Below are 26,450 nucleotides of genomic sequence, written 5' to 3' on the forward strand. Positions count from 1 at the left end.
CTAAAGCCATGGTCAACAACTCAGTATTGTTGTTGCCTCAAAGTTTCTAAGATAGGAGTTAGTAACCTCTCAAGTGTACATGTAGTATGAGTGAAAGATTAGAAAAGATAATGTCTCAGTGTGAATTATTACACTCAACTTGCTTTTCCACCTAGTACTAAGTGAGGTATTAAAGAAATAGGAGTGTGGGGAGTTGCAAAGGGAAGAATTTAGTAATTATAGAAAATGGACAAAATATTATTTGAAGACAGGTTTAGGTGTAGTGCTTCAATATAAAGCTTTGAATTATCATGAGGCAATCTGAGGAGTCTGGGCCTGTATGAACAAGGGTAGTAGGAGAATGGACAACAGTAGGTGAAAGCAATCATTAAAAATAAACAGACATAATGCCTGATACATATTAGGTGCCTTATCATATTAGGTCAATAAATTTTGGCTTAGGCCTCAGATAACTAAAGTAACTCTAATGTTGGCCCATAATTGAATATGATCTTGTGATAATCTGAGTCTATCATCATCTTCTTTTCTGAATTGGATTATCATCATCAACAGTTTGAACTCTTGAATGTACTTTCATCATGCCAACAGATAATGTGCTAAATGAAGCTGGACCTGCTCTGGGTTTCAACTTCATTCTATTAGTGATTACTAATGAACAGTAGTAGCTTACAGACTATCACGCACAAGTAAAGTTAACTGAATCTATTTTAAAAACTGTGTAGCCTTGTAAGCAATAACCTAATGATAAAGAACAGGGGATCCCTGGGTGGCTCAGTGGTTTGGCGCCTGCCTTCAGCCTGGGGCGTGATCCTGGAGTCCCGGGATCAAGTCCCACATTGGGCTCCCTGCATGGAGTCTGCTTCTCCCTCTGCCTGTGTCTCTGCCTCTCTCTCTCTCTCTTTGTGTCTCTCATGAATAAATAAAAAAAATCTTTAAAACAAACAAACAAAAAACACCTAATGATAAAGAACAAACTCTTTAAAATAGGTATATATATTTTATATATATAAAATATATATATACATACATACACACACACATATATATGTTTACTTAAAACAACGTAGCAATAACTTTAAGGAAAATTAAATTTGTGTGAAACAAACTTTTATAATCTCATCACTATGATACTGTTACTATCTTTTCTATATATTCATCTTCATCTTTACATAAACCTCTTCCCCAGAGTTGTATTATTAATATTTGTTCAATTAATGCCAGCATGTTTATTTTTTTAATGCCAGTATGTTTAAATTAATTTTTTTGCATCTTCTGAAAATTCTTTAAATAACAGGCCTTCATAATGCCTACCAATGGTAGCATATTTACAAGGGTATCATGGTGCTTCATTTTATTTTTATTTATTTATTTTAAATATTTTTATTTATTTGTAAGAGTAGGAGAAGGGCAGAAGGAGGAGACAGAGACTCCCCACTGAGTAGGGGGCCTGAGGGGCTCAATCCCAGGACCTTAGGATCCTGATCTGAGCCAAGGCAGATGCTTAACTGACTGGGCCATCCAGGTGCCCTTCATTTGATTTTTAAAACTCAGTATGGTGTGACCTCTTACTAATGTTTCTACGTAATTCATCAGATAGCTAACGTCCTACTAAATTAAATGAAATAAATTGTTATCATCAGCAATAACTTAAAAATTTGGTTTTAAACAAACACAATGGGGATGCCTGGGTGGCTCAGTGGTTGGTCATCTGCCTTTCACTCAGGGCATGATCCTGGAGTTCCAGGATCGAGTCCCACATCAGGCTCCCTACATGGAGCCTGCTTCTTCCTCTGCTTATGTCTCTGCCTCTCTCCTTCCGTGTCTCTGAATAAATAAATAAAATCTTAAAAATAAATAAATAAACAAACACAGGATATAAAGATTTGAGGAGGATAAAATATTAGTTACCTGAACCTTCCAATTCTTCTTAGATGTGAAAACATTTCACCCCCAGGGACATATTCCATAACCATGTATAAATTAGAATTATCCTATCAACAAATAAAGAATAAATAAATAAAAATTATGAAACCTAGATTATTTTAAGAAAATATTTTAAAATAACACCATGTTCAATTAGAAAAAGACAAATTTAAAAATCCACCTGAGAGATTACTAACATTGGGAAGGAGAGAATAAAGGGAAGATGCTCTAATTTTTCTACAATGGGGAATTCATTTTTTTTTCCCTAGTATTCTTAACACAAATTAGTCTCAGATTTTTGCTGTTCCTGACTTTGCAGAGAACACTAACTATTTAACAATTAGACATTAAGGCAATGACTTAATGCTATAGTGCATAAAAAGGAATAACAGTTAAAATAGCAATTTGAAAAAGTAAGAATGTTTACATTTTATGTACTAAATTAGGTCAGAGAGATTAATTTTAACATCATCCTAAATATACAGGTATTCATCTGATTTAAAGAATAACAGAGGAAAAGGAAAATGTTTAAAATCATTCATATGACCTAATATTGCAGAGATGCCAAGTATTATTCTAAAGAGCTGAAAAGCTGCCAACTTCAAGAATAAATCTTGTACAACCTTGTGAGACACTTGAATGGAAGACCAAAGAGTGTTCTGCCTTATATAAATGGAAAGAGTAGAACACAAATTACTAAGGAAAAGATGGTTAAGATTGTGTCAGAAAAGGTTAAAAAGGAAGGTATGTATGTATATTCATTTGCATGAGTATAAGAACCACATAAGATATTAATAAGATATTTCTATGGATTTTGATAAATTGAAATATTTGAATTTATAATACCATTTCATGAAAAATTACACATTACCTTTAAAAATTTTCCTAGGGAGAACCAAAACTTTTTCAAATGTTAACCTAAGTTTATAAGTGCAATAGGATTTAATTACAAAAAATCTAAATATATCCCTTTTTTGTTTATTCATATTCTCCAGGTTTATGATGTGGCTTAAAATCCTATGACAGTTTCAGATTTTTAAAAATATATATAAATAAGAGTATTTTATTTGAATACTGTAAAATCTACCTTAAAAGAGTACTCCAGTCGAACAAGAAAAGGAAAATTCACTGCCTGTAATATTCTTTTCTCATTCAAGGTGTGCTCTATTTGCTTCAGTTTAACAACCTGTAATTGAGAGATAAATATATTTAATATACTTGAACAGAATTTAAAACTTACTATAATTTTAAAAGAAAAAATTTAAATAAAATGCTTTTCATATAATAATGAGCTTGGATAAGCAAAATCACTAAGTTGGTAAGGATGATAATAACGACCAAGGAGGTTTATCAGATTCAAATGAAAAACCTAACTGAAGATTTAAAATTTGGTCTTAAGAAGGTCAACGATTTTTCAGTCAAGAAGCAAGAGCTAAAAAGAAACAGACTCCTAGTACATTACTTAAAAAATTAGTAGGTGAAAATACTAGCTCCTAATGACTTACAGTCAGTCCACTAAAGTAGTTGGTACAAATCACTGCAGTAAGTAGGTATTGATTTTAAGTCTTCAGAAGATCAGCAAGGAAATTAAGGATTGAGGAAAAGCCAATAATTGAAAAACAGTAGGTAAAAATGAACAATCTGTTCATTTCCTAATACCTGAATAAATACAAGATTAAATTCTGAAACTTCAATTTGTGTAGCTACAAGAGAGGACACAAAATACTGGCAAAAACCCAACTATGTCTTTAAAACAAATTGCTCATTTAGGATTAATCAAGCCTCCTTTGGATTGTCCACTCAAATACATAGCAGGGAAAGCAACTTATCTTCATGAAGACTATGCTTCTATCACATGTGATTCTATATTTAAGAAAAGGTGACCTTAGGGAGTTATAAATAATTGTCCAGTATATGTGTAAGTCATTAAAATGTGGCATTCTTTTTTGCTAGAGGCTTACTGTCAGTGTGGGATAGTCACAAAATTCAAGAAGTTGAACATCAATAAAAAAGGTAAAGATACCACCCAGTTATTAGTATATACAATTCCATTATAAAAGTAATATTGAGCAAAGAATACTTAACTGAGAGTCAGAATATCTGTATTCTAATCTAGGCCTTCTAATCAAGTAGTTTTATGACTTTGGAGATGTTATTTCAATTCTTAGGATATCAGGGTTTTTTAAAATCTGTAATAGGGGTAGTTGGACCACTACCATCCAATTTCTAACTAGTTACAGAACTATTTAGTCCATACTTATCACAATAAATTATGTGACATTAGCTAGATAATTATTCTTGCTTTGTATTTATCTTTTTTTTTTTTTAAGCAGTTTCGGGTTCACAGTAGAATTGAGCAGAAATTTTCCATGAGACTCCTGTCCCCACACATGTATAGTCACCCGCACTATCAATATCCTCCCCCACCAGAGTGGTACATTTGTTACAAGTGATGAACCTATACTGACACACCTTTACCACCCAGAGTCCATAGTTTATACCAGGGTTTACTCTTGGTGTTGTACATTCTGTGGGTTTGGACAAATGGAAAATGACATGTGTGTAACTGTTCTAATACCATACAGAGTACTTTCACTGTCCTAAAATTTCTCTGTGCTCCATTTAATCATCCCTTCTTCCCTATCACCCCAGACAATCACTGATCTTTTTACCATCTCCATAGTTTTGCCTTTTCTAGAATGTCATAAAGTTGGAATCATACAGTATTCAGCCTTTTCAGATTGGCTTCTTTCACTTAGTAATATACATTTAAAGTTCCTACATGTCTTTTCATGGATTGACAGCTCATTTCTTTTGAGTGCTAAATAATATTTCATTGTCTAGATATTTCACATTGTTTATTTCTGTATATTATGATACAGTAAGTTTTTAGTTAGGCATTGACAATGTGTTTCCTTTGAAATAAGTAATAAAAACTGCAATATATAGGCTTTCTGCATTATAGCTCTAAGCCAACTATGTGTATGTAGGGCATAACAATTAAAAACAGAAATAAATGAGATATATATATATACATATATATATGATATATGAACTGGCAATGCCTAGTTAATTTTTAAGTTGGTTTAATAAGTTAACTAATTAAAATCTAATTTACTTTTAAATGTGCTACTACTACATACAAGGCATAATAATGCAATTGAGATAAAGACAAGGAAATGTCTGCCTTAATGCTGCATAGAATCTATTTGGAAGTATAGTATATGAATGTGTGAATATTAATATGTGAATAATTGCCAAATGAAAGTTATAATGTTATAACATTATACAAGAAAATGTTTAAGTTAGGCCTGATACATAATCTTTCTTTTTTTAATTTAATTTTTATTTTTTTATTTATTTATTTATTTATTTATTTATTTATTTATTTATTTATTTATTTATTTTTTACTTTTTTTTTTTTACATAATCTTTCTAATTCCAGATTCTTCATCTGTAAAATGTTGATAATAATACCTACTTTAAAAGTGACTGTCACAAAGTGCATGTGAAGTGATTAACACAGTGCCTGGCACACAGTAAAAGCTCAAAAAATGTCAATTGTTTTTATAATCCATGTAAAGGGGTGAGAGTTCAGCTGGGCCTTACAGATGAATACATAACAAAGATTAGGAAAAGAAAGAGGAGATACTGCAGTCAAGATTAATATCTGGAACCGTTACCTGAAGGGGGGGGTAATACACAAAGGTAAGTCTGAGGTGCTAGTTTCAACTGAGAATAGCTTAGGATAATGCTTCTCAAGATTTGGTACTGAAATACCCCTATATGACAGAGAAAAAATAACAAGTAATCCTAAGGGTTTAGTCCATATTTTATTTTCAAAATGCATATAAAATTTACATTTACTTCTTAATATTTCTGTTAGTTTAAATATATATATTTAAAAGATTTTACAAATGATTATACTTATTGGCTATTTTTTTTTCTTTAGTCAAATACTTGAGTTACTGATAAGGAAGATGGCCTATATATCATCACATGCTCCCCCAGGCCACCCAGCATGGCACTGTATACTCCTGGGGGTCAAGTTTCAATCAGAAAAGTAGAGAATAGAGGACATGTAGAACAGAGTTAAATAAGACTATGGCAGAGTATGGAAGAAAGTTATGAAGAGTTTGTGAGTTAGATGCAGAGTTCTGCTTTTATTTAGTAAATATTAGGAAGCTTTTTGAGTGAGTAAATAAAATTATATGATATGGTAAGAAAAACGTTTTTGGCAGTGAGGAAAGTGATATATAGAAGGTGAAAAGTCTGGGGTTGTGGAAATTAAGATGTTATTGTGAAAGCCCAGTTAATGTTAAAGGGACCAAACTAGGTGGTGGTAGAAAGGATCTTAAGGGTAACAAATACATTTTAAAGGAAAAATTAACAAGAAGTAGAAACACAGAAATCAGACCAAACTAGTCAAATTCTTGGTTTATCTTATTAGCCTGTTTGATTTTAGAAAACCTAATTAAATAGAAAGGTTATTGTCTTAAAAGGGAGATTAATGTCACACAGAATTGTGAAAATTCAGATATAGTAAATATAAAGCTCCTAGCAATGCCTGATATAATGTACGGAATGAAGAAATACGATTTCCTTAATTTCTGCACTGATTTTCTTCCCCTTAACCCATACACCCTAAGACAGGAGATGCCAAAATTGAAGGGTTTGTGACTTCATTAACAGAAAATAAGGTGATTATGGAGTGTTATTTCATTACTTATCTTTGCAAATTCAAATAAATAAATTTGAAAAAATTCAGGATATAAAATCTTTGTCCTAATTATGAATAGATTCAGAACACTGCCATAGCAGAAATGACATAGAGTTGCAACTATTCTTCTAGGAAATACTCTTTTACCATGATTTATCTATGAAGTAACCTCAGTAATTTACTTAACAAATCACTGTCTTGTCAAGAGAGAAAAAAAAAGGAACTAAAAGCTTCTTCCCTAAATATTTTAAACATGAAAATGGCATATTATGTAATCCTTTTAATATTTTATGACTAAAGCATATTCTATTAATTCCTTAAGAAAGATAACAAAATATTAGGACTATCCAGACAATATTTTAATGACAGGTTTAATAAAAAAGATTTGATTTAAATAAAAATATTTAGAATTTTGTGTGCTACTAACATAAGTGCATAAGTAACTTACTCTCTCCGAGACCCAATGACCTCACCTAGAAAATCAGAGCATGAACTAGTCGATCTGTCAGAGCTTTGTGGTCATATTGTACAAATTAAAGGTGTAGAGTTCAAGGAAGAATTGAAGCCTGGACAGTACAGAGGGAGAAGGTGTAGAACATGAAAACAAGAAGAGGGGATAGTCCAGAGATTGAGATTAGCAATCTTTAAAGAGTAGACAGGAAAAAATAATAGGAAAAGGCATATAAAAAAGAAGAGCCCAAAAAGGCAGGAGCATAATTATAAGAACAAGGGGTCACAGAAGTCCAGGGACAAAACAGTTTTAAGGGAGTGGTCAGGAGAGTGGATAGGCTGTAAAATGTCATAGAAGATGAGCAAAAAGAACCCACTGGTTTTGTTGATTAGGCCACTGGATTGGTGACCCTTGGCAGAGCCATTTCAGTGGAGTAGCAAGAGGCAAGAGATAAACGAGGAGACATTTAAATTGTTGTGGGTTAAAGAATTAAGAGGAAGTGACTTGGTGAATAGAGTGATTAAACTATTTTTTCAGGAAGCATGGTTAAAAAAGTTATGAAAAAAGGGCAGTACACAAAGATGCACAATAAAATGTGTGTATAGGTATATTTAATTTTAGAGAGATTTAAGTCATTACTCCTTTTTATGTTGGAGGTTAAATTTGTTTTTTGTTTTACAGCAGTTTGGAGTGGAACTTAAGATCAGTCTAATGCTGTGCTGTTCAACATGGCAACTACTAGCCATATGTGGTTATTTAACACTTGAAATGTGGCTAATCTGAATGGAGATGTACTGTTAGTGTAATACATACATCAGATACTGAAGACTTGGTATGAAGTAAAATATCTCCATTTTTATATTAACTAAATGTTGCAATGATAATATTTTAGACATATTGGGCTAAATACAGCCTATTAAGATTGATTTCATCTATTTCTTTTTACTTTTTAAAATGTGGCTACTAAAAATTTTAAATTACTTATGTGGTTCACAGTATATTTCTACTAGACAGCATCAGTCTAGCCACTCACTATCTGTAACCCTAACTACTAGCTCAGTACTATTTACTCCACATTTTCCTACATTCCAGTAAGCCAAACTGTCATTCTTGGGAACATAATATCTATAATATAGCAAGATTTACCATTTTTTATGTTCCCTTAGTTGTACGTGATTGCCAGAAAAACAGAAGTTTAAAGCATGAATAATTCAGACATCCTGATTCATTAGATACTCTAATATGTGGTAAAAACTTAAAAACTGTTTTCTCAAAATGATTTAACCATTTTACTGAGATATAATTGACATTTAACACTATATTAGGTTCAGGGTACAACATAATCATTTGGTATTTTTTACTGTATTACTATTCCAACTTTTTCTCTGGCTTGACTGGCATTTTAAATTCAGCAAACTCAATCATGTTAAACAAAGGGCTTCTACTGTCAATCAAAATAAGCCATTAAAAATCTCACTAAGTTTCTGTTACTTCAATCTAAAGATCAAGTACAACAGATCCCTGCATTTTCCACAAGGCAGTATGTATTAGAGATGCCTGTTCTTTACATGTTCAATTCAATATTTTGATAGTAAACATTCACCTATTATATAATTATTGAAATAATGTATCCCTATATACTTAACTATTAACTATGTTTCATATAGTCATAATAAATAAGAATGAAAATTAAATGCAATAATTATCTGAAGGTATCAACGGAAAGTCATTATATTGCATCTGTTTAATAAAATCTAACTGATAAAACTGAATTTACCTTTTAGGTAAATAAAGACAAATACACTAACCTTCTGCTTATCTAAGATCTTCATGGCATAATACTGTTCAGTGGCTTTATGTTTCACCAACATGACTCTTCCAAATGAACCTGTTCCAAGGGTTTTTTTCCTTTCAAAATCCTCCAACCCGGCATTATTCTACATATACATGGAAAAGAAAATGAACTTTAAAATTAGAAATTATCAAAAGATTATAAATAACTATAATAGATTTAGTTATATATAATCAGAAGAGATAATTTAATTTAAAACTATCCATTTAAAAGCAATACAAAAACTACTGAGATTTCAGGCTTTTGGTTCTATTTTTCCCTTTGAATAAGAAAGGATCTAATATTTGAAAAGAGAATTATATTGCAAAACAAAGTATAACAGTAATGAGAGGAAATAAAAGCCTAAGCTTAAATATTAAAGATCATAATAAATTCCAATATGAATTCCTAGTATTAGACTTTTAATAAATTAGTTCTGTATTTTAATAATTACAAACTGACCAGCACTATACTGACAAAGACAATCGTGGAAGCCATATAGTCTCAGTGTACTCACAAATAATTCTAATGAATAGGTAAACTGAGGGACGGAGTCCATTCACTGGAGTTACCTCAGAAGGAAGCACACTATCTTACTTCATTTCTATCTTTATACAAGCTTATATGGACTAGATAATAACAGCATGAAAGATCCTAATGGCTATATGGACTAGATAATAACAGCATGAAAGATCCTAATGGCTCTTTCTCTAATGTTATAATAACCTGGTATTACCTAAAACAGTAATAATAAGGAAAGAAGAGTTCCTCAATCCCACAAAGATAACCGAAAGTCAGAGTCCCAGAACAATAATCAGTCTCTTTCTCCTTCAATAGATGCTTTGTTATGAGAGCAAACATCTTTGTTTGGCTTTGACTATAGCATAGAAGCAAAGAATTGGAGGCATCAATCTATTGAATTTGTTGCTGCCACAAAATGAAAATTACTAGGAAGAAATTATGTGCTAAATAGCCACAAGTAGTAAGTGCTGACCCATCTGTTTAATAGGTTTTCATTACAAAGATCTTCATGAAAATCTTGGAAAAAAATATTTGCAAGGGTCAGTCTGTATGGTTTTTAGCTTGAGAAAAATATGATGTAATGTGATTCACGTAAAAGAAATCTGGATAGTTACTGCAGTTCGCTATAGTTGGACTTTATCACAAATCAAAGCTTGCCTTTGGAGACCTAGCATAGTTTCTTGCTGAATCATTACAGAGACAGCAAGCAGCTCTAAGTTTTTACTTACAAAAAAAACTTGTTTCATTAAATTTAATTTCAAATTTCTAACGATTTTAAATTGGTATGAGATTCTGTATCAATGTAGAAAGGAAAAGCCCTTATAATTCTGATTGAATTAATATTATAGATTAATGCTTATTTTTTTTGGTTTTAGCAACACAAATTGAAATGTTTAATATAGTTCCCAACTAAATAATGGAAACACATTTAAGTAATAGGAAACAAACAGAACATCTCTTTTTGCTAATTATTGCTTTTCATACAAATGTGCCATCTTCCTCACCTTTCTCAGTATTACATATTAGATAACGTCAAACTTTTTATGACCACGAGAGTGACTATGTTTTAAAATATAGGTAATGCTTTTACTCTTAGTGTCTTCATAAAGAATGGTGGTATAAAAAATAATGTTTAGAATTAAGTATTTTTAGTGAAAAAGGTATTTGAAATAAAAATTTTTGTGGTAGGAAAATAGGTGTTCAAAATTTAATCTAGTATTAAAGTTCATTAATTATAACTCTGAAAAGAGATTTTTGTGGCAAATATAAATGGCTCTTTTTATTCACAGTTTTTAGGTCTCAGTTACAATGTAAAGTACTTAAGTTATATAGAATTTACCCCATCCAGTGTTTATGAAAATGGAACTCTTTGTACTGCTATGTTGCCAATAGCCAAGCATTTGTCATTAAGATTTTGAAACTGCACAATAGTATCCCTGCTGTTGTAATTAAAAAAAAAAAAAATGCTATCAAAGGCACAAATCAAAGTTACTATACATTTAAAAATTTCAAGAGTTTGTAGCTGCTTATAATTAGTATCAAAATTTATAATCACATATTGTAATGGAAATCAGTTCCTTCTCCAATTTTGGCATACATAAATTTATTAGCAAAATAAAACATGTTATGATAATATTATGGCAAAATTACTATGTTAAGCTTACTTTTTAAAATGCGACTTGAGGGCAGCCCTGGTGGCTCAGTGGTTCAGCACCACCTACAGCCCCGGGCCTGATTCTAGAGACCCAGGATCAAGTCCCATGTCAGGCTCCCTGCATGGAGCCTGCTTCTCCCTCTGCCTGTGTCTCTGCCTCTCTCTCTCTCCTCTCTGTGTATTCTCATGAATAAATAAATAAAATCTTAAAAAAAAAATGCGACTTGAAAGTTTAATGCTGTTTTACAGTTTCTGAAGTAGTAAATTACCTGGGCAAGAATCATGATTTTATATAACAGGACTTATAAATTGTAGAAAATTTTAAATATTCCTTACCGGAGCAGGATTTTCCCATTTCTTTAGAAAGTCTTCTTTGGCTTTGGCTAGAAACTCTTTCACTGAAAATATAATTAAAACAAAAACAAAAACAAATTTTATCTTGTAAGAATATTTATATTACATGTAAATATACTTTAAAAACAAACTTAGTCAACTATTGTTACCATGAAACATATATTCATACCCATGATAAACTAGAGAACTATTTAATTCCTCTAAACAAGAAGCAAATATTTTCTTCAATTTTTAAGGATCTCTAATACTATTCTATATGGGGATCACTTTCATAATTCAAATCTAATAATAAAAATACTGTTCCTGAAAACATATCTGAAAGTAATGTAATAAAGCTAGAAATCAATCTAGGACAAAATATTAATTGTAAATAAGCCAGCAGTGATATTAACAAAGCTGTTAAATATAAGAACTGAAGACATCTGGATGAACTCATTGATTGGTGGAATTTCAAATATAACTGAGTTAACTTTGATAAAAGGCTGTTTTCAGGTATAAGGATTTATGTTATTAGATTTGTGTTTTCTCTACCGAGAGTAGAAAGAAAAGGAAAAAACAAAGGCAACACATAAAGGATACCCACAAAGACTGAAAAAAAAAAAAAGAACAAAATACCAAAAAAACCCCCATCCAAACAGCTTACAAAATCTCATTCTAAATTTGAGCAAAACTAAATGCCTGAATGCCTAATTTAAAATGAACACTAATATAAAGCATTCAAAAACAGATGTTTATCTAGTGATCAATAATAACAGTACATTAGCAAACTGTGGTTTGAAGTTTTAGGATTTGTTAAATGATAAACCATTCAAAAGTTTTCCTTTTTCATTTTCTTTTCACAAAGTTTCCATATTGACTTCTGTTTACAAAATGACTTAGAGTTTAAAAACAAATAGGAAAAAGATTCCAGAGATAAGCATCATTAGCATAATGTATTCTTGTTCCTACAGTCAGGTATGAGAGCAAACCTGGTCTTTCAAGAAGTACTTATTTTAGTGTTTCTTTTGTTTGGAAATTCCCAATATTTTTCTGATATCTAAATCTATAAATAAAGAAGACAATAGAATTTAAGTGGTGTTGAAATAGTACAAAGTTTGGCAAAATGAACTTAGAGTGGAACACTGGCATTTACTTCAGAAATGATGATGATGATGATGATGATGATGAAGAAGAAAAGACAAAGCTAATAGTGGAAGTGAGGGACTCACAAATCTTTGATAAGATCATCTAACAATGTAGTGTAATTAAAGTGAGGCAGGCATTTTAAGATATACATTATTATTTCATCCTTTACCTTTGTAAAGTACCTTTGCCAAAACACTGCTGCTAACCAAAAAAGGCTGTTGGCATTCTCGATGTTTTGAGATTTCAAAATGGTGATGACAAGCACCAAGAGCAGATACTAGTTTTTAAGTAACACTGGAGTGTTCATTTCTGAAGACATTATTTTACTACTTCATATAAACTGTCACATGTATTTTGCTGTAAAATACTCTCAAAATACCTATTTTAGAAAATTTGAGAAAAATAAATTTCAAAAGTAGAATCTTCTCTTTGTATAAAAAGCTCATCCACCAAAACAATGAATCAAATAATTGTACCTAATTATGCAAATATGAACTAATTCTTCCTGAGGGTGGATTTGGGGGTGGAAAAGTCTTACATTTTCAGTTTATGATGGTTGAAGTCATCCTACTTCTAAAAGTTAATGTACTAGTTACAACTGAAGAAGAGTGGTTTTAGAAGATTGTATTTAATTTCATTTTATTTATTTATTCTTTTCATGGAGCAGACATATTTGCAATAGCACTGACTTACAGATGACAGCTATAATAAATTAAAAACATAATCCTGCTAAATGCAACTGTGGCTTTTAAGAAACAACAACTTATAATTCTCAAAATATACATTTGATTTCTTTTGAAAAGTATTTTTGGTTATCTTCTATTTATAGAACTTGCACATCAAGTTGTGGTATAAACTCTCCAGATGCCTGCATGAGTATAGATAATTTGGAGACAAGGAAGAGAAAGAGAAAGAAAGAAAAATCCTAACATCCGTTTCAGCTTCTCCTGTCACTTCCTGCTAAGTGGATCTGGAGTTAAGAAAAAAGTTACTGGAAAAAAAAGAAGAAAAAAGAAAAAAGTAACTGGTCAAAGGAAGGACTGTCGGTATTTGCCAAAGACTACACTGAAGGAAAATTTCCTTTTCCCTGCTTCGTGTATGAGCTAGAAGAAAAATTTCAGGTACTACTTAATTTCATTCACTAAGAGGATATTCAGGAAATTCTTTGAAATAGTCTCTGTACTCATCAATATTCCAGTTCACTGCTAAGTAATGTTATAGAAAGTAACAGTTCTCAAAAAGGTCTTACATGAAAATGATCAGAAATGGGTAGTAGGAATCAAAGATATTAAATTTTGTGAATTATTTCAACAAATAAAGAGATACCCTTTTAGAGTAAGCATAAGTATTAGTTATAATGTCATTAAACAGATCCATGAAGCAAACTCTATTCCTGAAACATTTTTTGTCACTTAAGTATATGTAGACACATAAACTCTCTAGTTCATATGTGCATTATTTAGATGCAAAGAGGAGTATAGTGAACTCTGTAAAAATAGAAGTTAACCAAATATACATTATAAGTATAAACACCAGAAATAAAATATTTTACAATATGCTGGGTTATAAATAAGCTCTAAAACAATAGGCAATCTAGAACCACTTATATTCGCTTTGGTTTTTACTATTTTTAGATGGTGGTGAATTTTACTTTCTAAATGTTTTTCTCTGGTTATTTAAAAAATTGATATCCACTGACATAAGGAGTTGGCAGCTAATTAACAAAATGAGTAGTGAGAAAGACAGCCAAATTCAAATATTGCAGTACATACAATCCAGAGTTCTCTATAAAGCATATACCTGAAGTTCTCAAATTATCTGGTTTTCTTCTTGTACTCTAATATGTGCATAATATCTATATTTAAGCATTTGAACCATTCTGATATCCTGAAACAACCGTAAGTTTTGGAAGTTGGCATATCTGAGTTAGAATGTTGGCTCTAATACTTCTTAGGTACATGATTATGGGTAACTAAGTACCTAATGGTGATTAGTAACTCTCCTTAGGAAAAGATTTCAATGAAGAATTTTTCTGCAAATATATTTTATTCTGTACTGGTCAATAATGGACTACAGAAAATGAAAAGGACATATGAAAAATTAAATCAATTTCTCCCTAGGAGTATACAGTTCAATTATATATATTTCCAAAAAAAATTTATTTTCTTATCTATCTTATTCTTTAAAGATATCACATTGCATTCAAAATAAATGAGTATACCAAAGGAATCTATTCCCACAAATAGGACTGAATGATTACCCACACTCATGAGATAAAGAAAGAAGAAATGAAGTGACAGTTTTTATGTGTTTCCACAAGTACATAAAAAATTTAATTCTTATTGCTCTCAAAATAGTTTTGAATATACTGATACACAGGACACAGCTTAAAAACTAGATTACAAAGTTCATTTAGGAAAATTCATTAAAACGTCAAGTAAGGCATATATTTACTCCATGTTATGCAGATAATCCTACAATGAATAAGAATGCTTCACTAATTACATTTAGTAAATATATTTATTAGGCACTTTTGGAATGTGTTAAATATACTTACATTACTGCTTATTATAAAAAGAGCATGTTATTAGTTATAGTATGCCATTATCTAATGCTTAAAAGAGGTTGTCATTCATGGTTGTAAGAAGAGTTTAGAAATCTATTACTATACAGATTACAACTACTTTGATGTTAAGTTCTTCGGTTTCTTTGTAATAAGATATCATCTCCCTTTTTAACATATCTTTTACAATAAAAACACAACTTTATTTAATGGATGTCAGAAAAAATAAAGAGAAAATAGAGCAATACAGATTATAAACTTTGTAGCGTAAATATCCAATGAAAATATTAGCTGTATTGTTCAAAAATTTACAACAGTATATTTTCTTTGAAGAAAACCCATTCATTAACCTGGATTATCTAATTTAAGTGGTGTGTATTAATCTGTCTTCTGCTACCCTATACAACTCCCACTACTTTACAGTGTTATGGTTATTGTTTCTAAAATATCACGTAAGAAACTGCCATATAAAACATTTCTATACATTCAACTCAACACTAAACCATTTCCTCTATCAACTAAAATATTTAATTAACTGTATACTTTATAAAAACATAACTTATGAGGAGCAGAACAACTTGCAAACAACCAAATAAAAAGTTTAAAGGTAACATTTGTTTTATTAAAAAGTAGTTGCCTACCAGATACTTCTGAAGAGGAGCAAGCTGGTATCCAAAAAAAATAAATTAAACAATGATTAAATAACACTCACAAAAAACAACATATTAGCATGATGTCACCTATACACAATTCTCAGAGTATTATGTACAGAAAACATTAATATGGAAACTCAGTTTTTTGACATATTCAAAGAGGGCTTTTTAAAATTAAATTGTTAAGAAATTCTATCAGTAATTTTTGTTTAGTGTCAAAATCAATACCATTCTAATTCTCCCTAAACAACTAACAAAAACTTACTCTCATAGCAATAGCGCTAATAATGTTAAGTAGTGTATACTGAAATACACATCCTGCAACTATTGCAATGCCATCCCTGGACTCCTATTATTTATTTGAAAATCCACTGTAGGAATGACACTAGTAATTATAACACTTTCTAATTCCCTTTTGAAAGACATTAGTGTCTGTCAGGCATTTAATTTCTTGGTGCTAATTTAACAATCTTTCAACATTTATTGAATAGCACTGTTTAGTGGTGCCAGACACTGAGCTAGGCTTTGGGAATACTACAAAGAATAAACATATCTTCACTGTTAAAGAAGTGAGAAGCTAATGGGGAGACAGCTGAACCATTATAATGCCATGTCAAAGATTACAACTAAGGAAATTATAAGGTACTACAAGAGCTCAAAAGAGGAAATTCTTAGGTAAAGTAGGGCATAAGAGGATACAGCATTTATGCTGAGTCTTCAAGGACAGAGTTCCTCCAATAGAAACAGTTAAGGAAGAAGATCTAGGCTGGAATGATCTTGTATAAAAGCTATAGAGGAAGCAGCATGGCTTATCCAGCAATGGCAACTGACTTGGATAGCTGCAGCATAGGGTTAGAAGTGTGTAGCAACAGTGAGGGGTGAAGTGTATATAGGTACTCCCAATCATGAGAGTAACTATTTGCCATGGGGATGCTTTTCAATGTGTAGGAAGGAATGAGAGTAAACTGAGTTATTCACAATTGCTAGACTCTATTTCTTCAGGAAACAGGAGGCAAGATCATTTGCTAAGGAAGAGGGGGCCAGATGGAGTAAGGAGCATTTAACCATGAGGAATTTGAGGCCTGGTTTAAACCTTTATGGCTATCTACGTAGGGAACAGGGAAGAGGGCTATTCCTCTAAAATTTCCCATTAGGAAAAGAAAAAGTATTAGGTACTATAAACAATGGTATGTTTCTTAATATATATTTTTGTAATAATAGTTAAATTTTTTTTCACGGAACAGACTGTAATTCATGGGCCTCTTTGCAATTAAATTATTTTCATCCTCCTCCTTTATCTTAATGACAGCATTAGTCTACTTAAGAGTTATTTAGTATATATCCATCAGAAAGCACAGAACAGGATGGAAACTGAGGGATGGAAACTTGCTATGAAAAGAGCAAGTTCTATGAACAAAAATAGAAGAGTACAATACCTTCCAAAACCTCTGGAAAGTGTAAATCTAGTTGAGTGTAATAGTCTGTCTTATGCCATCCCTATATCAAACACCCACCTCTTTGGAGCTCTTCAATTGTTATTTCGAAGAATAACCCCCACACGCATACACTGTACTACAAATATTTTCAGTAAACTAAATATAAAACATTCTAGTTGCCACAAAATACCTAATAAAATTCCAATTTACAGCAACAAAGCAACAGAATTATTCTGTAAAAAATGGTTTCCTACCAGATGCTTCTGATGATTTGCGTGCTTGATCAAAAAGAATAAATAAGTTAAATAGATTAAATAACACATAGCATACCCACAAGAAGTAACCCATTCATATATGTTCATTAGTATATTTATGTATAGAATGAAAAATACTTGGGCATACATATTTAAAAGTGTTACATATAAGGATTACAACACATTCTCTGGAAATATATATTTTTTAACCAACCAAACCCTGTTCTGGACATGTGTTAATGAAATCTCATATTCTTTCCCTTTAATGTGAAGACCAGTTGTGTTCACTTTATTGAAGGGACACTTTATTTGCTTCACCATACTTAAGCATGTATCACTCAGAGCAAGTTCACTGGAATCTTAAAAAGGATAGTGAGTATAAAAAACAACTTTAATTACTACAGTTGTATTTATGCATTTCAGTGGATTGGGACCATGCCTAATTTTGCTATCTGAGATATCATTTAGTCTTGCATAAAGTCAAACATGAATGGCTGTTTAGAAATTTAATAAGCAATAAAAACTATATTTCCTATTGCAATATCTATTTTACTCTTCTTTTTTCTTATGCTTTTTTATTGTTAATTCCTTATAAAGTCTTGGTTACAAGTGAACAGTATAACTGACTTTCACTAAACTGTTAAAAAAATAAAGTTTTTTGTGAAATATATATATTTAAATAATCAAATTACAGAAACATATTTATTTATTTAATTAGTATCCTTGGAGAGATGGATATACCATGAATCCACATAGTGTACTCATTCACAACTAATGACATGTACATGCTTCTTCTCCCAAGTTGCTCTTGATTTAGGGATGCTGTGGATTTTCTAGGCCATCTAAGTCATGTTTGATTAGAGATATTCCCCGTAGGATTTTGAAATAAAAACTTTAAATTTACAGCTATAAATGACTCAAAATTGCATGGTAATTTTTTCCCTTACAAGTCTTATTATACTGTTGTATTCCTGGTCTTTAGAGTTTGGGTTACTATTGTAAATGGGGGAATTTTTTAAAAATTACCATTTGTTTATTGCTTATGTATGGTTGATGTTTATATATTGATCTTATTTAACTGTCAAACTCTTTTATTAATTCTAAAATAACACTGGTAGATTCTCTTGAATTCTCTCTGCAGAAAATCACCTGTCATCTGTGAATGACGACAATTTTGTTCCCTCCATTTTTTTTGTCTTATTTTGCAGGTTATGACTAACAGTTCAATACTGTACAGAAACAGACAATGAGCATCCTTTTCCCGTTTCTAACTTCAGAGAAAATGTTTCTAATTAATTTTCTTTTCCCATACATTGTAAAGCTATACTTGACTCAATAAATAAATTTTAGAGTTTCTCCTCTTTTTCAATTCTTTGGAAGATTTTGTACAAGGCTGACACTTTTGTTCTTTGACTATATCCTAGAACTTGACTGCCCAGTCTTAATTCTGTTGAGTTTTGAATGAAGATTTTAATTATGATTACATTTTAAATAGGTAGAGTTCTCATCAGTTCTTTTAAGTCTTTCCCATGAACCTTTAGTTCTGATGGATTTTAAGTTTCTATTTTACTGAGTTTTGCTCATCTTCATTAGTTTTTTCTTCTTTGGATGAACCATGTTGTGCTTACTCTAACTTATTTACTTGAATACTTAAATCATTAATGTCTTTCTTCTTTCCTGATATAAGCATTTAAAAATTTGTCTCTAAATCCACTTTAGCTGCACCCCACAAGGTTTCATACACATGAATTTTAATTTTATATTTTGAGTGTATTCGTGACCTGAGTTATTTGAATTTTTTAAATCATTAAATGTAATATTTGTGTTTGTTAATCTGTTAAGTCTTTTTTACTGTTTAAATTTAGTTGCTTTGTGATCAGAGATCATGGTCTATATATCAATTCTTTAAAATATTTTGAATATATTTAGTTGTATAGTCAGTTTTGTAAGTGTTCTATATATATCTGCATATCCTCCAACTAGTGAGTGAGAGTTTTCTATAAATATCCATGAATCTTACATATTTACAATTTCTCCTTTTCTAAATGGGTCAATTTTGTTTTCTATGTTTTGAGGTTTTGTTAGAGATGCATAATCTCTTTTTTTCTCATTTTATATTTCTTTTCTATGTGATTATTAATTTTAAATGGTAGTTTGTAACAATTCCACTCCCTGACATCTTGGAAGGGTATGATCCCACTGTGTCTGCTGAATATTGTTTGTAGTAGATGTGTATGTGTATCTAGTTTGATTCTGGATTGTGAATTTAAAGTTCAGTTGGGCTTTATCTGTGAGAAACCTGCAGGGCTCGACTTGAGGATATATTTTATATTAGCTTCTGCCTGGCATTCAGCAGATGTTACTAGTCTGGGACTGTTACAATAATGTATTTTATTTTATTGGTGATTCTTAGGCTACATAATTAATAGAGATTAAAACATGAAATTTACTAGAGAAGCAGTTGATTACAAACTCTCGGGAGAGGCATCCCACACACATGCACACATACTCCTTCCTCCCATGTCCCCAGGAATCTAAGCCAAGAAATACAAGCTTCCTTATTTTCTCCATGTATCAGTGGAGAGGGTTTATTTTCTATGTTTTCACTGAGGTTACAATCCTTTGAAGATCCTAGCTTCATGTAGGAGTCTAAAAAATCCCAAGATGCATGGATTGAGTAAATTATCTTCTGTCTCTGTGAGATCATTTAAAATGAAAGCTCCTTGGTTAGCCAAGGTATGAAAATCTCCTCAGGGTAGTCAAAATATGCTCCTCTTGACAACTATGGTTTCAATTTACCACTCCACTTTTTGTACACTAAGGATTTCTATCATATTCTTGTAAATTCAGGTATTCATGCAAAGGGATGCTTGTTATATTTTATTTACATTTCTAGATGCTGTTGTATTATCATTAATTTTTGTTTTCGAAAACTTCAAACTATCTAATCTAAAATGTTGGATATTTTTCCTTTTTAAGACAAGCTTTGTATTAAGTTGCAAGATGCAAAGATAACTAGTTTGTAGAGTTTTCTATCTTTGAAATTCAAAACTTCTATCAGGATATATTTAGGTGTTGGTGTTTCTGTTAATCTTTGTCAAAAGATAATGAGCTCATTGAAGCTATAGATCAGGTTTTTTTTTTTTTTTTCAACTAAGAAGTTTCCCTGAATCATATTTTTTATTATTACTATTTTATTAGTCATGGTCTGTTCTGAAGGAATGGTATTCATTCAATTGTGTAGAGTTTCCTACTCAACATATTTTTACCTCATAATTTTTAACCTGTCCATTCCCCCTAGATTCTGATAGGTTTTATCAACTGAGTTCTCCACATCATTAATTTGCTTTTCTGCAGTGATTATTTTGCTCTTTATTGCTTCTAATGCAGCTTTATGTTCTGCAAATGCCAGGTTCATTTTCTTAAAACCAATCCTAATAATTTCTTTTTTTTTTTCTTGCCTGTTGGCCAGTTCTTTTTTTGTCTTACTTTCTTGTCTTTTTTTTTTTAAATCTTATCTTTCAAGTGAACACACATTTATGTTCACTTGGAATTTTTAAGAATTCAACACAGATACTACTGTAATTTCTTACTTTTAAACTCTCTCCAACATATTTTCTAAATATAAGTTCACTACTCTTTTCCTCTTGAAGTCTGTGATTTATCCTTTAATGATGCATAATCTCATTCATAGACTCCATGTTGTTGCTCTTCTTGTTTATCCATTTATAAACAATGAGAAACCTTTCAAAACTTTACAAATGCCCCCACATAAGATAGATCCTCTCACCTCCTATTTTGGTATGTTAGAGTCAACTTCTCAGACCCTTTGATTAGTACATATTATCAGTTAAATAATTCAGAGACTCTCAGAAATGGGAATGGAGCCAGGACTATAGGGTTTTTTGCTGGTGGTGATGCCCACCACATCAGGGAAGAGCCCTGCTGTATTTTTTTAAGTTTTCACATTTTCAGCTTGGAATAGGCTAACAAATTCTTGGCTGTCCCATAACTGTTTTAAAATGAAAGTAATCACTAGTGTTGGATCTTCTACTCATCTCCCCCAAAGTTTTTCTTCTAACTTCATCCATCCCTCCAAGTTAGTGGGGGTGAAAGTATTATTTATTAATTTTCCATGAAGGCTAAGCTACTCAAGTAAAACAGACTTTGGTGTCTGATCTTCAATCTGATACTGTGTATTTCTGGGCAAGTACACTTTCTTAATTCTAGAACTAATACACTTCTTCCAGTTTTGTGTTCTTATATCTTTAATCTAGAAAACAGAGACCTAGAAAGGGCAGTGATATAAATGCTTTTTGCTCAAGTCTGTAACTTTTGTGTCATTCATAAAAGTTAACCTTCTTCAGAGATCTGCCCTCCACTGCAGTGAGGCCAATAAGAGTTCTCTTCTGGAATTTTCAAATAAGGGTGCTAGTTCTATTCTGATAAGCATATGAATAAAAAAATAAAACATATGACTGATATTTTTCATTGATAAGAAAAGTACTCAAATATGGGTAATTTTTAATCATTCATTTATTTTATAAGAATTTATGAATTCATTACTACATTTGGTACACTGGGGTAACTTAACTACATTTGCACTTCTGGAAACACAGAGATTAACTCAGCACTACCTGTGACTTAAGGAGTTCAAAGTTTGGAGACTGGAAACCAACATGCTTAGTACATAATTTCAGTATACTACAAATAATTGTTATAGTTTATAAGTCTGTTTTAGGACTATAGGAGAATCACCTAACTCTATAGAGCCAATGATGAAGGCACTGAAAAGCATAGCTGGCTTTCATAATTTTTATGATAGAGGATATAACTATGAAAAAGTAGCAAGGAATAATATGTAGTATAGTATGGGCAGATCAAAATTTGATGAGAGAGATGTAGATAAGTAAAGCCAGAAAGGCAGGTCATTGATCCTACATGTCTTACTTTCATTATCTTAGAGAAAATAAGGAATAGCTGGAAGTTTTCATGTTGGGTTATGAAATATGCACATTGGGATTTTAAAAATGGCAGCATGTTATATGTCCGTCTGGAGGGATATTAAAGTGGAAGCTGAGAAGCTAGTGAAGCAATTACCAGAAGAGGACTGAGAATATACAGAATGCCTAATCTTAAGCATTCCAAGTGTTAGGGTGACTAGAGAAAATTGAGTGATTTCTGATTGAATCAATAGAAATTAATGACAGAGTGCCTTCCTGGGGTGGGATTAAAAACAAGTTAGGAATTACCATAGTTTCTGTTTTAAGTTCCCACATGGGCACGGGGATCATTAACAGAAATGAGAATCAATGAAAAAGGAGTAGACTCGGGATGGAAAGAGAAAATTCACGTTTGGGTTGAATGTTCAGGTAACAACTGAAGATGTGGGCATGGATGAGATCATTTAGAGAGAATATAGCATTAAGAGAGGGCCAAAGATAGATTCTCAGAGAAACCTGACACTTAATAGGCAGGAAGGAGAAAGAGTAGCTTTTTAAATAGAAAAATACCACATGCATATAAATACCACATGTATAGCTATAAACTCAGGTAAAAAGGACCAGCATTTGTTTATTTTTACAAATAAAATTATGCTTCACTGTGATTTCCCATATTTTGAAATGGCTAATGCTTGTAATTACTTAGGACAGGAGTAAAATTAGATGAAATTGGACAAGATTGAAAAAGTCAGAATGTCATTGTAGACATTCTGTCTACTAAGAGTCCTATAAGGACAAGCCAATATGGTCAAATATATCAAATATTATTGGAATAATCCATAGATTCTTCAAAGGGAAACAAGTAATAGAAAAGCAGCAACAATTTTCTTTAGCTAAAACCAATACATCCAACTGTAAAACCTCTAGAATGCCACAGTGGTAACCTAAAAATTCTGTCTTAAACCAAACTTTCAAAGAGAAAACACTCATTGGCCAGAGTCAAAGAAATCTAACATTTTAAGTATGATAACCAGGTATATTCAATTTTGATATCCATAGAAATCCTAAGGAATGTTAACATGTTGATTTTGTAATATTAGCCCAAATTTAAAACAGTAGATTAGAAGAATCTATCTACTAACAGGAAAATAACAATAACAATTCTTAATATCTTGCATATAAAAATGTCCTTTAATGTCTAATATCATTTTGTAAACAAATACCTAACTGTTGAAGAGGCTTATATTTTATGGCAGCAGGATAAAAAAATATTTACTGGCAATGAAGTGATCTCCAATTATGGAAGAAAAGGTATATTTATATTTATTTTGAATTCTATCATTATATAGGAAAAATCCAACTCTCTCAGGTTCTGGATTCCAATTCCAAATCCCTTAAGTGTAAATTATAGACTGTTATAAGAAAAACAATATAGCCCTTCTAAAAATGTACCGGAATCAAAGATTAACTTACAAACATCCTCTTTTTAGTTAAGCAAAAAGATGCTAATGAATTATGCTCTAAGCAAATATTTCTCACTCTAACAACAGGATATCTATTTTTAGCTGCAGGTTTGGCTTAAAGTGAACAGCTTTTACCCTATGATAAACTGCAGTATATACTGTAGGATATTTTCTCAAAAAACATTTATGGAAATGTTTTAAAAAAAAGTAATATTACAAAAACAAAAAAAGGAAACTAATGATCACAAACGTACTTTTGTAACAAATTATTTCCCCCGAAAAAGTATCTCTGAAAAATTTTAACAAAGCCTCCAAAACCAAAATGCACATATTTATTTCATTACTAAATCTTTATTTCTCAGTGAACTATAGTTAAAAGCAACCAATAAATCAACAAAATTCTGGCAGCATCTTATTCAAGATTAATATTTTTTAAAGATTACCAAAAGGTAACAAAAATTAATATTAGAATGATAAACCAATAAAATGGAAAGTTCAATGATCTTCAGGATCAGATACTAAAAAGAAATTCTTCTCTTATCATGGTGGGTCTTTTACTCACTAATTTGTGACACAGTAACAACAGTATTTAATGAATACAATAAATCAATCCATAAAGATAATTAGAAACTGATTACTGGTATTGACTATTAATAGTTGTTTTACTTGTTCACAGTTCTCAATGGATTTTAAAAGCAAATTACTATAATTCCAAAATGCAAAAGCATCAACAGAAAATGTAATTCACTGTGGCCCTGGCTTTACAATTTCCCCCTTAGAAAATATTTTTTCCTCATAGTTAAATATTAAAAAAATATATAAATATATATAGCTGCAGAGGCTCAGAGAGCATACTTACCACTCATGATGAAAACCAACCTTTCCAAAACATATTGCTCAAAACAACAATCCAACAGCAAAGGGAGTTATGCTAATCTCTAGAGGTAGAAGAACCGATGGTGTAAACACATACACTGGAACATGCAGCACACAGAAAATGAAAATAGCTTTCTTTTGTTTAAAAAAGAAAACCCCCTAGAAGCAAAGCATAACTGCCCAGCATGAGATATCAGTAGTAAACATCAGATTAATGCCAAAGATGTCTATAACTAGATTTAATTTCTTTCAAGCTGGTTATCCTAGCCTCTTTCATATACCACTAGAAAAACTCAAAATGGCAGGGAGAAAATGTTCAAACCAGGATGTATAAGATGTTCTCAATTATATCAGCATGAGTTGTTACCACGGCAACATTAGACCAGCATTATCGGTTCACTTGTAACCAAGGAGTAGCTTTTCTAAAGCTTTAATCAAGCAAGACAAATAAAATATCTTTTTATTTTAGAGCCACATGATTTAAAAATTACCACGTTTCTTAAATTTAAGCACTTATCTACCCTTTTTACATCTTTCAAAGCTATAAAAAAATTGCTGTTTTCTTCAAATACTCACACAATCCCATGTTGAACCTGGCAAGGAACAAACAGCAGAATGATTGCACCTAAACGTCTTTCAATTACACCAGCTCTTACTGCTAGCTGTGGACCTCACTGATATTAAAATGCTGTGTGCTGTTGCTAGTGACTATTGGCGATGAATCTTATTGCCCAGATCGCTGATAGCTTTCATTTTTCATGAGCCAGAAAGCTATACTGCAGCACAAATGTTAACCATTTAAACATTCTGTATTATGGAAGAAACAAAATACAACGCTATATTTCTTCATTTATAAAGCAGAATCATAAAATAATTTACTATAAACTTCTGTTAAATTCAGCATTACAAACAGTGTCAGATGCCACTTACGTGGTTTTCAAAAAAGGATAATATACACAAGTTACTAGAGATCACTGTTGAAGTGTAAAATTCTTTACATCAAAAAGGATGAAGATGACAGATTGTATAGCAAGGTGGGCAGACTGGATAACATGGTGAACAGACTGTTCTGATTCCCAGAGACCTAAATTTTGTACCAAAATGGTACAAAGGATAGAATGGTACCTTGTTAAATGGAACTTCAGCAAGTGAACTTGCCATTTTAAAAGCTGCTAGGTGAGACAGGACTTCTGGTGATGGGGGAATGAAGAAGTCAGCAAATCTTTTCTCTAAGAAACAGCTAAGAAGCTGAACAAAATTGTCAAAAACAACAACTTTATGGCTCTGGAAATCTAGCAATCACAAAATAATAAATTGAGAAGCATGTATTCATGAGAAACAGCTAAGCTTTGTATAAGAACAGTGGGAGTCTGTGGTGGTCTTGCTTGGTGCTGCTCCTGTTCCCTCAATAGCTTAGTCAGGGGAGTATTTCTCTCAGGTGGGGCTGGCCATGACAACCAGCAGCTTTGCTGCCAGAGAGGGCTGACGTGATATACAGAGGAGGCCAAAAAAATTCCACATATGATGCTGTAAATAAAAAAAGCAAACTCTAGGAAATTAATAGGGAAAGTGTCCAGCTTTGCTAGTCTAAAGTTGTGGCCTTGGTAGGGGTGAGCAGCAGACTGTAGCCTAGCAAAAAATTTAACACAGAAAATGGAAATGAGAGAATCAAGGAGGATGTA

At 31.6% G+C, this 26,450-nt stretch overlaps 1 protein-coding gene and 1 long non-coding RNA gene across 12 annotated transcripts in view; one reads left to right on the top strand and one right to left on the bottom strand.

Moving 5' to 3' along the window:
- Window positions 1–26,450, bottom strand: part of PRKACB (protein kinase cAMP-activated catalytic subunit beta) — a 113,819-nt gene that overhangs the window by 24,402 nt on the left and 62,967 nt on the right. For 2 of the 10 annotated variants that reach the window (XM_038541568.1, XM_038541565.1), the window contains exons 2-5: window positions 11,438–11,499; window positions 8,903–9,031; window positions 3,011–3,109; window positions 1,909–1,991 (exon numbers count right to left, since the gene is read on the bottom strand). In XM_038541568.1, the coding sequence (XP_038397496.1) occupies window positions 1,909–1,991; window positions 3,011–3,109; window positions 8,903–9,031; window positions 11,438–11,499 (373 nt within the window). Of the gene's footprint in view, window positions 1–1,908; window positions 1,992–3,010; window positions 3,110–8,902; window positions 9,032–11,437; window positions 11,500–15,784; window positions 15,809–17,486; window positions 17,511–24,751; window positions 25,060–25,344; window positions 25,481–26,450 lie in introns of those variants that run through there. The other 8 variants (XM_038541566.1, XM_038541567.1, XM_038541569.1 and 5 more) reach the window with 8 other exon arrangements.
- LOC111096429 overlaps window positions 1–26,450 on the top strand; it is a 64,211-nt gene that overhangs the window by 19,865 nt on the left and 17,896 nt on the right. For both annotated transcript variants that reach the window (XR_005361347.1, XR_005361348.1), the window contains 5 exons: window positions 2,409–2,667; window positions 3,877–3,936; window positions 5,369–5,631; window positions 7,776–7,926; window positions 13,410–13,701. This is a non-coding gene — a long non-coding RNA (uncharacterized LOC111096429). The remainder of the gene's footprint in view (window positions 1–2,408; window positions 2,668–3,876; window positions 3,937–5,368; window positions 5,632–7,775; window positions 7,927–13,409; window positions 13,702–26,450) is intronic.

The sequence above is a fragment of the Canis lupus genome, chromosome 6 (genome assembly GCF_011100685.1).
Source record: "Canis lupus familiaris isolate Mischka breed German Shepherd chromosome 6, alternate assembly UU_Cfam_GSD_1.0, whole genome shotgun sequence".
NCBI classification, from domain to species: Eukaryota; Metazoa; Chordata; class Mammalia; order Carnivora; family Canidae; genus Canis; species Canis lupus.